Source organism: Nannobrachium achirus (assembly GCF_963921795.1).
Source record: "Nannobrachium achirus genome assembly, chromosome: 1".
NCBI lineage: Eukaryota > Metazoa > Chordata > Actinopteri > Myctophiformes > Myctophidae > Nannobrachium > Nannobrachium achirus.
Window position 1 is genome coordinate 35,827,696 of NC_137810.1, and position 17,009 is coordinate 35,844,704.

General features: G+C 41.5%; 1 protein-coding gene across 1 annotated transcript in view; it reads right to left on the reverse strand.

Annotated features, from left to right (window-relative positions):
- xxylt1 (xyloside xylosyltransferase 1) overlaps nucleotides 1-16,221 on the reverse strand; it is a 54,405-nt gene extending 38,184 nt beyond the window's left edge. The window contains exons 1-3 of the mRNA XM_080732915.1: nucleotides 16,119-16,221; nucleotides 14,943-15,633; nucleotides 3,426-3,573 (exon numbers count right to left, since the gene is read on the reverse strand). Of these exons, the coding sequence (XP_080589041.1) occupies nucleotides 3,426-3,573; nucleotides 14,943-15,488 (694 nt within the window). The 5' untranslated portion in view covers nucleotides 15,489-15,633; nucleotides 16,119-16,221. The remainder of the gene's footprint in view (nucleotides 1-3,425; nucleotides 3,574-14,942; nucleotides 15,634-16,118) is intronic.
- Nucleotides 16,222-17,009: the final 788 nt, after the last annotated feature.

Genomic DNA, 17,009 nt, shown 5'->3' on the forward strand with positions numbered 1-17,009 from the left:
ACTTGAGCATGCGGCACGCCTGTGACGGTGACCCTCTATAGGTGGAAAAGGCCCTAGGCACTCGAGACTTGGTCAAATTACATTGGCCAGAGCTATGAGCCAAGCTGACCCAATCAATTGACATAGCCAACAGCTGCACGGACAATCATAAAATATCCCCGTAAATCTATTGCAATATTCATTTTAGATTATGTCAACACACGCAATCTATAACTATGAGTGCGATTGGTTAGGTCTGTAAATAGATCATGTAGCTACATAATACAATAACATTTTTACCTTACTTTGCTTTGTTGTATTAAATGAGCAACAACCAGCAAACTTACAGTACACATAGATTTCATATTCTGCAAAGTAGGCAAAAAAGAAAATGGGATGATCAACACAAATCAAAATGTTTAAAATTGTTTATCAAAAAGTTCAGGATCCTGGTTTAGTGCACTTTCTAGGACCTGAACAGTGTGTAATCTCTGTGGCAGATTTAAGCCAACGTGTTTGGGATAGTAGCCTATATCAAATATGAAGATGCTGATGGGAGATACCTACCTGTAGGATTGAAAGCAATATCAGACAAAGGGCTACACAGTTAATTTAACGATCTGTATTTTTCCATGTATCCACACCACAGTACAGCGTAATAAACACATCTATAGTCGTGTGGAAATATTTTTAAGTGACTAAATATGTATATTTAAAATAGAGGGCATCAGGAGTCACCAGAAAAAAGGACCGGTGTTTTCATTATTGTGGTTGCAGGCTACAGTACTTGTCGACTTTATTCTTCCTTTCCATCTTTCCGGATAAACTTTATTTTACCGCACTACTCCTCCCACAGTTTTGGTGGCACACACTTGGGCCATATGTCAAATCGACCAGCTGTATCAGGACTCGTCTGCTTGCATTTAGCTAAGCGATATTGATACATAATTTAATTTATATTAATTTATTTGTGTATTAATTTTCTCCATTGACTTGAATGGGAAAATGCAAAAATTTAACATTTTCTTTACATCATAGATGTCTGATGTCATAGACCACGAGACTGACACAGAATGTTCATATATGGGCATTCCAAGATATGGGCTTAATATTGATGACATCAGGGATCTCCACATATGGGCATAAAAGGGACAAGGACGGAATGGTTCAAACCGCTCAAATAGGGACTGTAGGGACTGTGACAGATACAGAGATATCCAGATATGGGCATGAAAGGGACTAATGGTAAGATGGAATACATTTCCCAGTGGATTCCTTGTGACTCGCGTCAGGGTAACCACGCTTGCAATTTCCAGAATTGCATCTTTCTAGTTGAATCTATCATGGTTAAAATGGAGTTTGAAGTTACAATGGGTTTGTATAGGAAAGGGGCGTGAAAGATAAAATGAATATTAAATATCTAAATACTGAATAAAGCAACTTAAAACATCTCCCGGGTGCTCACAAAAGCCTGAATAGATGATAAAATGACCAAACCTTTTTTAAGTGAAATAATGAAATGTAAATGTTTTGCAGTATATGGGCTGCGAGACAAATGAAACCATGGAATGTTCCCAAAAGTGGCACACACAGAATGAGGTGGTATTCAGAGTGGTCTGTGAATGTGCTTGACATCCTACTCTCTCTTGTTTGCTGCAGTGAGTGAAGCCTAAAAAATGGACCAATTTCCGCTCCATCGCATCAGTTCATGGTTAAAGATGACAATGGTGCTTTGAAAATATCCAGAGTCCTGCTGACCTCAAATGCTTTCGGGAAGAGAATCAGAAATGAACGGCTACACTGATATACTGTATGTTTCGTCAGTCCCTTTTTGGTCAACTGTGTGGTTTGATATCTTTGGCCACGAGATGTTTTTTTTTTTTACAATGGAATGTGTGAGGGAAACAGGGGTGTTAAAATGTGTCAATAAAACAAAGGGGTTCAGCATATAAATAGGTACTTGAACAACAATTATATCCCCCTCTCGGAAACACTTCATCTACACGGTAATTCATATTTATTTCAATAAATTGATATTAAAAATGTATGAACAGAACTCACTAGGAAATTGTCACATAATTGGCCAAATACAGCCTATGTGGCTCTTCCTACAGATGGATGGATCTCCATAGAAGATATTCCACTGTACTGAATCCATTCTGAAATTGGAAATGCTGCCAAATGAGCCATTCAGCTATATTTAATTTATCAGCAACATCATTACTTGTGAGCCATTGTGGTAAGCAGTATGACAGTGGACCCAGCTGAACTACACCGTTAATTAAAATGATTCACACACATCTCTCTTTAGGCTGGTGGAAAATGGCTGGATAATCAAGCCACAGCATGTTAAAAACAATGTGTCACAAGGGAGTTTTAATCAGGAATATACTAATTAGAAGATGTATTACAGCAGAATATTTCCATTGTGTAAGTTCATATCCATTCCCTCAGGTGTAACAATTGGGCCCCTTTTTAAGATATTTTTCAAAGTGAAGGTTTCCATAAGCTAGCCCATTAGTTTTAGCCATACTAATGAATGACAAGATTACCATTTGCATTAGGTTATCCAAGTCACAACAACACGTCAACAAGTCTCAACAACTTACATATATGGTACTAGTGAAAGAAAGTTAATACTAGCAATGGCAATCGATCGAAGCAAGACAATCGCATTCTCTGAAATTATCGAAAATTGTTCCAAAACCATACCGTATACAACCTTTTTTATTATTTACAAATCTAGGCAATTTGGTTCCATGGTGGATCGCCATCAGGTCAAAATACGTTTTCATTCATTCAGTATACAGTACAACAGACATCACATTCTTGACACCAGATGAATCACTATTCACTTCTGGTAAGAATAATAAAGCAAAGGTTAGAGGGCTTCACAGGTCTAGCTGAATGGAAGACCCCAGACCTCGCCCTATTGTAACGTTGGCTCATTACACAGTTGCAGGTTTCTGTCTAGGATTATCGTATTCCCCACTCTCGCCAATGTCAGCCGTGCACCTTCTGACTCCTCCTTTTAAGCACTTCAACCCTAGTTGGCTGAGGTCCCCCAAGGCTAAATACTTGGTCTGCTCCTTTTTCCCCGTGCACCAAATCTCTACACTGAAAATAGGCGATCTACAAGCTCACAACGCGCCACAATGCATTCAGAACTTGTAGATCGGCTATTTTCGCCTGATGTTCACCCCAGAATAGGGACTGCAGTGTTCAAGTGGTTAATACATACGCCATTTGTAGGAGGCATTTATTTATGTAGAGCGTTGTAAAAATAAACCGGAAGATGAGGTGCAACTAGTCGACTCGACTATTCTCTTTATCGACTACGAAAATACTAAAAGAACAGACAATGCTCCTCCCTGGTAAGCAATAAAATATATGCAATGCATATAACGTTTTAAGTTAGTTGTGAGGGGATACAGTAGGAGTCTTACTTTCAGGCATGATGTGGTGCATGGCTACAGACAGGAAGAAGATGGCATCACTGTAGTAGGCCCCAGAGCCTGCGCTGAAATGCTTCTGCATGGCTTCCACGATGGGGAACAGTTTCTGGGTGAGGGCCACCACATCATGGAACACCACCTACAGGACATAACACAGTGAGAACATGTTATGGACATACTGTATGTAGTTATGGAAATATGTATGGTGAACCCTTTGGGTAAAGAGAGGTGGTTTGTACTTGCAGAAGTTATTGTTGACCAAGCGATACAATAAAACATAGCCTTAGGATAAAACTCTTTACAAATATGAAGTCTGTGCTTACGGGTATTTTACAATATACTCCAGCATCTACTGTAGGTTAATCAGCAGTTGAAATGGCAGAAATCAGATAATTTAAGGGGGTTCCAGGGGATCCCCAGCTAAAATGACTGATAGTTGGGACTCAAATTGGACCCTTATGGGTCTGTAACTCTGGAGTGTAGCCCATTTGTACACTCTCAAGAGTTATGGGGGTCAGTTATGGGGGTCTGTACTCCGTACGTGGCCTAATGCATACCAAATCGGGGGTCCTCGAAGTTAAAAGGTTTGAGAACCACTGCCCCAGAGAACCCCAGGGCTAGGGTTGGGAACCTTTAGGATTTTAACCGGTTCCTTAACGGTTGCCTTTAACGTTTCCTATGGGGGGGTTCAAAATGTTCCCTTACAGGTCTGTGCCTCTGAGAATGTACAAATGGAACTGTAAATGTGTACACTCTCAGAGTTATGGTGTTTCCTTGAAATGAAAAGCTTTGAGAACTACCGGTATTGTAATCGTATAGCAGACGTAAAGTCCACTCCAAATACCAGTGTGATAAAACCCGGCAACGGTTCCAAATGTGATGGAGCCGACTCTGGTTCCTCAATGTTGGATCCGGTTCCTCCGATTCCGGATCCCAACCCTAGGCTAGTATGCATGGCTGCTCCCCCATACACCTTCTTGTCAGCAGGTTACCGTGATACCTCCTGTGACTACACACCCCCCCCTCGCCCCCTGCCCTCAGCATTGCCCCTGTGAGGCCAAATCCCATGATGCACCACTTTTGGCCTGATCATGTGAATCTCTTGCCAGCTTACTGAAAGAGGATTGAGAGGGAAAATATAGTAACCACTGAATTCCACGTGAAAGCCTTCATCCCTGCAGAAAAGTCAACAAATATGCTCAGGAACATGATTTACGTAGATTAGGCCTACATTAAGTCCTTTTTTAGATTATAGCTGCAAGAAAAGGGCACATCAAGGGATGAGAACATTTGGATTAATGTATGCCATATGTTAAAAATCACTCCCACGTGCCTGCAATGGGGAATCATTATTTAATGTAATCTAAAAGATTATATTAAGCCCCTGGCTTGTATGGAAATCAGTGTTGCCCAGGTCTACTGCCAAGAGGCAAGGTACCTACCTATGGTGCCACGTGCCACACAGGCCTGTCACAATTATTACATCATCACCTAATCGCAATTATTTGAGATAATCGCAATTATGTTTGGATAATCGTCCAAATCGTTTCCATGTTGAAAGAGGTTCAGACATTTCCCCTAAATAGCAGGAATAGCAGATCTACAAGCTTACAACGCATCATGAAATGATTTAACATTTTTTGGAAGATATCAAATTAAATGTCAGTAATTTCTTTGTATATTGGTCATATCTGCCCAGTGCAATTTGTGATTATGAAGCTTAAAAACCAAACCAAACAAGAAATTGAAATGTTATTCTGTGTCAATACTCAACACCAAATACACAATTAAATCATTAATCGCAATTATCTGTGTGACAATTAATCGTCAACTTAAATTTGTTAACGTGACAGCCCTAGTGCCACACTGTCTTTTTTTATTTATTTTAAAGAGCCAGATCAAACTTGCCCACTTAACAGCCCTGGTAAAATGTTGCCTACATTTTGGGCATTTAGAAGATACACTTGCAGAGAGACTAATGGTAAATATAGAACACACTACGCTTTACACAGCACAAAACTAAAATCACAAACAGAGCGAAAAAAGGTCAAGGATACATACAGTATGCAAAAAACGTATTTGTTATTCTTTCTCTTTAAAGCAATAGCACTTATTATACGCTCACTGTTTATACCCAGACTTTCACTTTGATGTGCGGCCACCAATAGTCAAAATATCTCATAATTTTCACCAGGTGTCACAGAGGAAAATGCTCACCCACATTCAACATTTATAACGGACGGGTATTTCAGGATTTTACACTTGTATGTTATAGGTGATGCCTTTTAAGAGCTTCCCTTGAATAATTCAGAAACGAACCATGAGAAAAACAAATGTTTACATCTTGCAACAACCTTGATGATACCATAAATAATGTATGTACTCTCTTAGAAGTACAGGTTCAGACAGTACATAAGGTTTTGTTGACAAGCCACAAGTAGTAGTTAATACATTTAGTTTTTAACTGATTTAAAGCTATACTATGTAACCTTTTTAATAAAACAAATCTTAAAATTGTCCTAATTATTAAATCGCTTAAGTGTTAGAACACCCACTCTGTTAATTTCAGCCCCCAAAGCCTTTTCTTTATATGTGTTCTACTGAGCCCCTGTGGCCGTGACCGGGACTGTTTTTCCGGCAAAATGACATCATCTGCATCATTCTGTATACGTGTCTCCCTACCGGCCAATCACAGCGCAGATCATACACTGCCGGGCTCTTCAGGAAGTACACTGCAGTGTTTACACTGGTAGGAGTCTAGCATGTAACTCCCCAACCGCTGCTCTTAGAGGGACACGAGAGACCTCTATGGATGCGTCTCGGCGAGGCGGACGCGGTGGTCTGAAGGCCCGGTCTGCGGCGAAAAACAGCCGAAAAAAGCAGACGCGACCGCGGTTTGCTATACCGCTACTGACCACTAGTTGAGCAACTTACACAGTATGGGGCTTTTAAGCCGTGACATCATTTTGTAGGCAGAGGAGAATCTACCCCCAGAGCATTTTCTGTCCCTCGCTATTTCAAAAAACAACGACTAAAAAATAACGACTAAAGTATCATTCTAACACTTTCCTTTCAATAACAAAGAGAAGAAAAATGTGTAAATAGTAAAAATAGTAAAAAGATTCACGGAAACTGGGGGCAGAAATTCTTCTCTGCCTACAAGATTATGTCATACTTAACAGCCCCATAGCTTTAAAGTCACATGATTGCTGCAACCATAGAAAATATTATTTGGGGAAAATTACTCCAACCACATTATATTTCGGAAGTGTGATTAAGCCTCTTGTACACACAAAGCCTATAATTCCTGCTTAAGAGAAGGTGGGACATTAGGCTAAGCTCTGAAAGAATAACTTTTAGACAAGTGTGAGTGCACGTAAGTGTGTGAGAGACTTGAAGTGTGACAATGTGTGTGTGAGTGAGTAAATGTAGATGTATCTGATCTCAGTAGAGAAAAGTGAAGTGCTTGTACATGTTCCAGTGGTGGGGCAGCACGTTCTTTCACGGTGCATCATCGCAATTATCTGTGTGACAATTAATCGTCAACTTAAATTTGTTAACGTGACAGCCCTAGTGCCACACTGTCTTTTTTTATTTATTTTAAAGAGCCAGATCAAACTTGCCCACTTAACAGCCCTGGTAAAATGTTGCCTACATTTTGGGCATTTAGAAGATACACTTGCAGAGAGACTAATGGTAAATATAGAACACACTACGCTTTACACAGCACAAAACTAAAATCACAAACAGAGCGAAAAAAGGTCAAGGATACATACAGTATGCAAAAAACGTATTTGTTATTCTTTCTCTTTAAAGCAATAGCACTTATTATACGCTCACTGTTTATACCCAGACTTTCACTTTGATGTGCGGCCACCAATAGTCAAAATATCTCATAATTTTCACCAGGTGTCACAGAGGAAAATGCTCACCCACATTCAACATTTATAACGGACGGGTATTTCAGGATTTTACACTTGTATGTTATAGGTGATGCCTTTTAAGAGCTTCCCTTGAATAATTCAGAAACGAACCATGAGAAAAAACAAATGTTTACATCTTGCAACAACCTTGATGATACCATAAATAATGTATGTACTCTCTTAGAAGTACAGGTTCAGACAGTACATAAGGTTTTGTTGACAAGCCACAAGTAGTAGTTAATACATTTAGTTTTTAACTGATTTAAAGCTATACTATGTAACCTTTTTAATAAAACAAATCTTAAAATTGTCCTAATTATTAAATCGCTTAAGTGTTAGAACACCCACTCTGTTAATTTCAGCCCCCAAAGCCTTTTCTTTATATGTGTTCTACTGAGCCCCTGTGGCCGTGACCGGGACTGTTTTTCCGGCAAAATGACATCATCTGCATCATTCTGTATACGTGTCTCCCTACCGGCCAATCACAGCGCAGATCATACACTGCCGGGCTCTTCAGGAAGTACACTGCAGTGTTTACACTGGTAGGAGTCTAGCATGTAACTCCCCAACCGCTGCTCTTAGAGGGACACGAGAGACCTCTATGGATGCGTCTCGGCGAGGCGGACGCGGTGGTCTGAAGGCCCGGTCTGCGGCGAAAAACAGCCGAAAAAAGCAGACGCGACCGCGGTTTGCTATACCGCTACTGACCACTAGTTGAGCAACTTACACAGTATGGGGCTTTTAAGCCGTGACATCATTTTGTAGGCAGAGGAGAATCTACCCCCAGAGCATTTTCTGTCCCTCGCTATTTCAAAAAACAACGACTAAAAAATAACGACTAAAGTATCATTCTAACACTTTCCTTTCAATAACAAAGAGAAGAAAAATGTGTAAATAGTAAAAATAGTAAAAAGATTCACGGAAACTGGGGGCAGAAATTCTTCTCTGCCTACAAGATTATGTCATACTTAACAGCCCCATAGCTTTAAAGTCACATGATTGCTGCAACCATAGAAAATATTATTTGGGGAAAATTACTCCAACCACATTATATTTCGGAAGTGTGATTAAGCCTCTTGTACACACAAAGCCTATAATTCCTGCTTAAGAGAAGGTGGGACATTAGGCTAAGCTCTGAAAGAATAACTTTTAGACAAGTGTGAGTGCACGTAAGTGTGTGAGAGACTTGAAGTGTGACAATGTGTGTGTGAGTGAGTAAATGTAGATGTATCTGATCTCAGTAGAGAAAAGTGAAGTGCTTGTACATGTTCCAGTGGTGGGGCAGCACGTTCTTTCACGGTGCATCATCGCAATTATCTGTGTGACAATTAATCGTCAACTTAAATTTGTTAACGTGACAGCCCTAGTGCCACACTGTCTTTTTTTATTTATTTTAAAGAGCCAGATCAAACTTGCCCACTTAACAGCCCTGGTAAAATGTTGCCTACATTTTGGGCATTTAGAAGATACACTTGCAGAGAGACTAATGGTAAATATAGAACACACTACGCTTTACACAGCACAAAACTAAAATCACAAACAGAGCGAAAAAAGGTCAAGGATACATACAGTATGCAAAAAACGTATTTGTTATTCTTTCTCTTTAAAGCAATAGCACTTATTATACGCTCACTGTTTATACCCAGACTTTCACTTTGATGTGCGGCCACCAATAGTCAAAATATCTCATAATTTTCACCAGGTGTCACAGAGGAAAATGCTCACCCACATTCAACATTTATAACGGACGGGTATTTCAGGATTTTACACTTGTATGTTATAGGTGATGCCTTTTAAGAGCTTCCCTTGAATAATTCAGAAACGAACCATGAGAAAAAACAAATGTTTACATCTTGCAACAACCTTGATGATACCATAAATAATGTATGTACTCTCTTAGAAGTACAGGTTCAGACAGTACATAAGGTTTTGTTGACAAGCCACAAGTAGTAGTTAATACATTTAGTTTTTAACTGATTTAAAGCTATACTATGTAACCTTTTTAATAAAACAAATCTTAAAATTGTCCTAATTATTAAATCGCTTAAGTGTTAGAACACCCACTCTGTTAATTTCAGCCCCCAAAGCCTTTTCTTTATATGTGTTCTACTGAGCCCCTGTGGCCGTGACCGGGACTGTTTTTCCGGCAAAATGACATCATCTGCATCATTCTGTATACGTGTCTCCCTACCGGCCAATCACAGCGCAGATCATACACTGCCGGGCTCTTCAGGAAGTACACTGCAGTGTTTACACTGGTAGGAGTCTAGCATGTAACTCCCCAACCGCTGCTCTTAGAGGGACACGAGAGACCTCTATGGATGCGTCTCGGCGAGGCGGACGCGGTGGTCTGAAGGCCCGGTCTGCGGCGAAAAACAGACGAAAAAAGCAGACGCGACCGCGGTTTGCTATACCGCTACTGACCACTAGTTGAGCAACTTACACAGTATGGGGCTTTTAAGCCGTGACATCATTTTGTAGGCAGAGGAGAATCTACCCCCAGAGCATTTTCTGTCCCTCGCTATTTCAAAAAACAACGACTAAAAAATAACGACTAAAGTATCATTCTAACACTTTCCTTTCAATAACAAAGAGAAGAAAAATGTGTAAATAGTAAAAATAGTAAAAAGATTCACGGAAACTGGGGGCAGAAATTCTTCTCTGCCTACAAAATTATGTCATACTTAACAGCCCCATAGCTTTAAAGTCACATGATTGCTGCAACCATAGAAAATATTATTTGGGGAAAATTACTCCAACCACATTATATTTCGGAAGTGTGATTAAGCCTCTTGTACACACAAAGCCTATAATTCCTGCTTAAGAGAAGGTGGGACATTAGGCTAAGCTCTGAAAGAATAACTTTTAGACAAGACAGGTTTCCCTCTATGTTAGTGATTCTCACCCTAAAAGAATCATATTTGAATCGGGACCCCCCCAGTCCCCCACTCTGACAAGCACTTGGGAGTTGAGGCATTACATTTTGTTGGACTCGGTTCCACAGATAAATAGTGAGTAGTATAGCTAATAGAACTAGATGTTTCAATGCTTATGGTAAGTTGGCGCTCTTGAAGGTCAGAGTGGTGAATTGGGAGGGTAGGACTAGGCCAATATTTGACCAGTTTTTATAGTATAGTTTGTTGATTACTTTTAATACTTTTGATTATGGTCTTTTTTCTTGACCCACACATTGAAAACCACAGCTCTGTGGTACTCTTTGAATGACGTTTGTGTGGTTGTTGTTTTGCACGAAAAACATTCCTTGGGCCAGAAATGGACCCCATACAACTGTACAACTACACCAAATCGTTGGAACAAGAGCTTGTATCTGAATCTGAATGGGTTCATGTAGAAATCTACTTCAACAAGAAAGCCACCAAGGACAATAAAGGCCAGTGACTATGTTTTCGCTACTGTCCATCAGTGTGTCCGTCCATCTATGAACAGCTCATTTCCGGCACACTTTTTGGTACTCAAAATGTCAAGAGTTTTCAGTGCGATTAGCTTGTGGGAGGTGACCGTTTAGCACAAAATGGCACCAATCATGAATGCACGTCAGCAGATAATTCTCCCCCCAAAACAAAAACAGGTGCTCTTTGGATCAGGAAAGCTCGTAAGGCCCAAAAAGTGGTTAGAATTATACTTCAGTTTTTCTTGTGATCAATAAGGCATAACCCCTAAAATACCATAGCTTTGCAAAATCATGAGACCAAATAAAATAGAGGTCTGACTTGTACTTCACTTTGTGATCAATAAGTCATAACCTCAAGAAATACAGTTATAACTGGCTGCTTGGCAAAAGCAGCATGCCTTGGTATTTTCTGGGTTATGACTTATTGATTACAAGGCAAAGCACAACTCTAACCTCTTCTTACCTCTCTCTGGTCTTAAGATTTTAGATTGTCTGCAGGACTGAGAATACCACTAGCTGAGACCACTAAATGCATGAAACCCACAACTGCATTAATAGGGGCACTGAGGACGCTGGTACGGTTCTAAAATTAACTGCTTGAATGAGTAAAGTTCCAAGCACATCATTCCATAGTAAATGTGTGAGTGATGTCCAACAGTAATGACCATGGCCCGTAGGCAATGTCACTCAATAGACCGTCTGTCTCCACTCTCATAAGGGTCTTTGATTTAGCTACCGTCACAGAGAAGCAACCAAGGCTGTGGCTCTGGCATAATTGCCATCTTGTCTTCTTGCTTTGAGATGAATACTGCAATTCAAGGACTCAGTTGGGGATCAGCAGATGAGGATGACATTATGGCTACACACTACCCAAATGAACCCAGGGGAGATCTAACCCATTACTGTCCTTTGCAATATGTGATAGAAAATGTAGAATTGTCATAATCTCATTTATGAAACGTTATCCATGCAAAACAGAAGCATGATGCTTGAACAAAGAGCCTTGATAAAACACACACACACACACACACACACACACACACACACACACACACACACACACACACACACACACACACACACACACACACACACACACACACACACACACACACACACACACACACACACACACACACACTTTTTCTGCAGTATGTGAGTGAATGTTTACAGTAATGCATGGTTAAGAGATGTGTCACTGAGTGTGAGTGCACGTAAGTGTGTGAGAGACTTGAAGTGTGACAATGAGTGTGTGAGTGAGTACATGCAGATGTATCTGATCTCAGTAGAGAAAAGTGAAGTGCTTGTTGTACATGTTCCAGTGGTGGGGCAGCACGTTCTTTCACGGTGCATCATCGCAAAGCATGTTGGGAAACGCTGGTCAGGAAAGAAGACACCACAAGGATGTGGAAAACATCATTGCTCACAAGGCAAACCACTGGCTAATAGGCTAAAATAGACAATCACTAGCCAACATAAAACCTTTAGGCTTATGAGACAGCATGTTGTTGGTAAGAGATTGTGAAGACACAAGTGTTGCCTGTATGCCCATTGCCCACATACTCTTTCAGTGGTTCTCAACCTGTGGGTTGAGACACCCAAGGGGGTCCACTCCCAAAATGATTTTTTGTCCACTCCCAAGATGACAGTGAAGTGACAATTTAAGGACTTTTTAAGACCTTTTTAATTAACTAGCCCTTACCCGTTCAAAGATATGAGCTCCAAAATGATGTGCAGTGTGTGGGTTATGGGATGTGCACTGTGCACACAGTATATGAGGGATGGAAAGTAACTTTAACTGGTGCTTGCATGATGTAGGAGCATCAATGTAAGAAACCCGTTTCGTTTAATGGCTACAGAGATACTGTCCCCCCCCCCCCAGCCCGCCCGCCCACCCGCCTGCACACACACCCGCCTGCCTGCCTGCACAGTGCACACACACACACACACACACACACACACACACACACACACACACACACACACACACACACACACACACACACACACACACACACACACACACACACACACACACACACACACACACACACACACAGAGCTGGTTAAACATGTTGCCTCATGCTAGATGCAGAATAGATGTGCCTCATGCTAGATGCAGAATAGATAGTAGATACACCATAAAAATGCTAATATACAGCATATGATTTGTGAAAGTGACAAACGGGCTTCACAGTTATGTCAGGTGTGTTCATATGCTTATGGTGATGCGATTTCAGATCAATTGCTCCAGCCATTGAGGAGAAACGCTGTGACAGACACTCAGACACTCAGACATTCCGAAAATGATATGTTAGATTACCTATAATAATAAAACCATTACTGCATCAACATGAATCAATAAACTATAATATAGAAAACTGGTAAAACAGCCAAATTGTCAAATTCTATATACTGCACATAGCTACATACATAATTTTGCAGATCTGCAAGTCTATTTTCACAACATGTATCTGTGGAACCGAGTCAAACTAAATGTAATCCCTCAACGTTTACATTCCAAGTGCTTGACAGGGTGGTCTGGTGAGGGTCCCCAATTCAAATATGATGATTGTCGGGGGTTACGGCCTGAAAAGGTTGAGAACCACTGTCCTAGCAGACCTTGACTTTAACTTCTGCTCTCCTCCTCACCCAGGAGAAACAGAACACGCTGCCTTGGATGTAAGCCGAGCTGCTCACAGCATTGTTCAACCACATGTCAAGCATATGTCCCATAAACGGCCGAATCATTCGGCCGTGGCTAGTCCAGTGCTGAGTGCTCAATATTACACAGCTCAGTTGTGCTCCTATGGGAAGGTTGGAGCAAGGTCAGCGCTGAGGAGGAGGGAGGAGGGTGAACGAAGAGAGTAATATGACCCTCTAACACAAATCTGCCTTGATGCTAAGCTGAACAACCCTCCACTCAATCCAAAGCACTGATCCTCCCCGTGCTGCGGCTTCCGTACCAGATGATGAAGAGATATTACTTGCAGGGAGGGAGGGAGGGAGGGAGGGAGGTGGCTGGCTCTCAGCCGAAGGAGGATTTTGGCAGTTATAATCAAGTTGTAAACAAGTTTGTTATCTTGTGCTCTGTGAGGCCTATAAAAGAAAGGAAGGCAAGCCAGGACAACACCGCCAAAAGACAGCAAGAGAGAGAGCCTTGGGTAGGAGCAACCTGGGGGGATGGCTCCAACACTGGATTGTGGAAGACCAACACTGCCCCCATGTGTCTCAACAGATGGCATTCAAAAAGTGCTTTAGCCATCTCTTGTCATGAAGCCCTGTGCTCATGTTTTCTCATCTTTTTCTGTTAGACCTTTAATAATCCCACAGGAGAAATTCAGATGGTTGCTCAGATGGGCATGACAGATGGGCATGATAAACGCTTGCAGTAAGGGAGGTGTTTTTTAGGGGTCAAGTGTCTTGCTCAAATGCACTGACACGTAGACAGGCAGGCAGGGGACGGGGAACGAACCGGTGAACTTCTGATTAACAAATGGCCTCTCTACCCACTTAAGCTAGGTGGGAAACCCAGGTACCGTCCCTTACGTACCATGTCTAACAGTGGATTGTGCGGGACTCCACCTGGTGCACGTTCTCATTTGATAATATTGGAGAGCAAGGAACATGCTAGCAAAACTGTAACATGAAATGTTGTTTACCAAACTAATCTTTGACTTAACCCACAACTTAAACCTACAGAAGCTAGGGGACCCCCAGCCTTGAGTCCTCGCATAATAAACCTTAAAGAGGTGGTGCCTTCGTTTTGTACTTTCTTCTGTTTTGTATGCGTCTATGGAGTTAACATTACTTTAATAGACCACCGGGTGTGGTTATAATGTGCAAATTTGCCTTCCCTGTGTATTTTTGGTTTATTCCTGAAAGTCTCTGAGTCAAAAGGCTCAACTGAAAAACACTGATTTAATGACATCATATTCCCTCCCTTTTTACCATAGATAGACCCAACACTGTACTTCAGCTGGTAACACCCACCTGGTAACCAGGCACACTTAATGAACTGGTGGGTGTGGCCACGTAAAAATATAATTTTAACACTTTCTGTGTTGGGAGCGGGAATCATGGCACCCCATCTTTAAAATCATCAGAGGTAGTACAAGTGCAATACATCAGGACTAGACATCTACTACAACAGGAAAACCTGTTAAGACCTACCTCATACTTAAACGTTGCATCCAGGAGAAAATCCTGAAGCATCCTTTGCCCCAGCTCTTGGCTGGCTTGGTCACTCACAAAATGAAGGACAAGCACCTCTCCTTCCAGGAAGTGGCCATGCTTCACCATGGACAACATGGCCACCTTGAACTTGTCCTGCAGGCTCCTGCTCCTGTCCACCTTGGTGAACATCATGAGTGCGTGGTAGTGCCGACGACTGCCCACGGCGCTGCCGTTCTCCTTCCTGGGCCTGCCCTCCTCACTCTCCTGTGCCACGTCTCGCTCTTCCCCTCCTTCCTCCTCCTCAGTCCTATCTTCGTGCGGCAGCCTGGTGTCCAGAGACAGGTCCGCATCGTTCCTGTTGGCGTTGTGGCTGGCTTGAGTCTGCTTGATCCGCTTAGTGGTGCTGGAGAAGTTCTGCTTCTCTGAGCCAAAGTAGTAAAAGGCTACGACAGCAAGTGCTGCGGCCAGGAGAAGCACTAGCTGATAGGACCTGAAAGTGCTGATCCTAACCATGGTGCTGGCTACCACTCGTAGGAAGCCCATATCTCCCCACAGAAATGCTGTGATTTCCTGTTCATGGCAGGGAAAGGGCGGTTTTAAATGACAGCACAGGCGACATCCCGTAGTACTTCGACGTGAGAGTCCAGGAGGAAGCGTGTCTTATCAACACACGGAGATAAGCCTATTCCTGCAAGAAAGAACATGTACTGTCACTGTTAAGCTGCTTTTTGGCAAACGTGCTCATCTTTAACAGTCATACACTGAGTTACAAAGAATACCAGATCTATAAGCTCACAACACATCACATTTCAACCACTGTGATCTGGGGACCACCAGTGGTCCTTGAGGGCGTTTCAGAAGGTCCCCAACTAAATGACTGGAGATTATTGTTGTATAACATAATTATTGTTAAACATCTGCATTATGTAATTTACAAGAAGTCTAAACAATTAGAGAATGTAGAAGAATTGTTATTTTGATTTACCCGTTATCTCGCCTATTGGTACCACATCAATACAGCATGGAATTGTTTTTGTGAACAAAATCTTAATCTCTAAAACAAGTCTTGGGTCTGAGAGGCTAAATCTCATCAAATGGTGGTCCGTGGCTCAAATGCCGAATAAATAATGTTCCTTGATATGAGGATAATGATGGGTGTGGTGTTCTACTTACAGATCTGTTAGCAGCTTGCCTGGTTCCAGCGTGATGACAGATGATGACAGCTCGTTCAGAGTCAAACCGGGCAGCTTCTTATTCGAGGAACAACACATTTCGCTGGATCTGCGTTATAATGCATTTCATAGCATGTAAACACGCAAGCCGCAGATTGACACACACACACACAGTAGGAACAACTATCCACAACCAGCTACTGACTGCGAGGCTAGAAACATCTCACTGTTGACAAGCCTGCTAGCCACAATGCTAATTAACAAGCGCTGGCAGTGGTCTGTCAGCTCCCCAGCCCGCTCTAGGTCATCAACGTATTATTATGGCGTTATGACCCGATGCGCTGTATGTGTGTGTGTTATGAGCGTGCGTTAGGTTAATGATAATAATAAAAACAAAACACAACATGCTTTTGAGCGGCGAAACTTGGCGAACCCTTTTCCTCGTTGACTTTAAATGGCGCGTTACGCCCGCTGTGAAGCGCATACTACGCCACCTTCTGGTGTTATGCATGAATGCATAGGCTACATAAATAAAAAAGTATTGGCATAAAAATGTAAAGTATCAAAAGTAAAACTACTCATTATGCAGAATGTACCATTTCATGTTTTCAAATGTAAAGAAATGTTTTGAAAACACCAGCTCTACAAGCTCGTATTTTTCTAATAATTGGCCTATTAATAATCAAATTCTACAAAGTAACTAGAGTTTTCAAATAGTAATAGAGTAAAAGACCAATATTTGCCTCTGAGGTGTAGTGGAGTAGAAGTAAAAGTACTGAAAACTGGAAATGCTCAAGTAAAGTAGCCTACAAATACCTCAAAATTAAATGTACTTATAGTTACTTTACACCACTGTAAATAAATAACATAAAACAAGTACATTGCTGTCAAC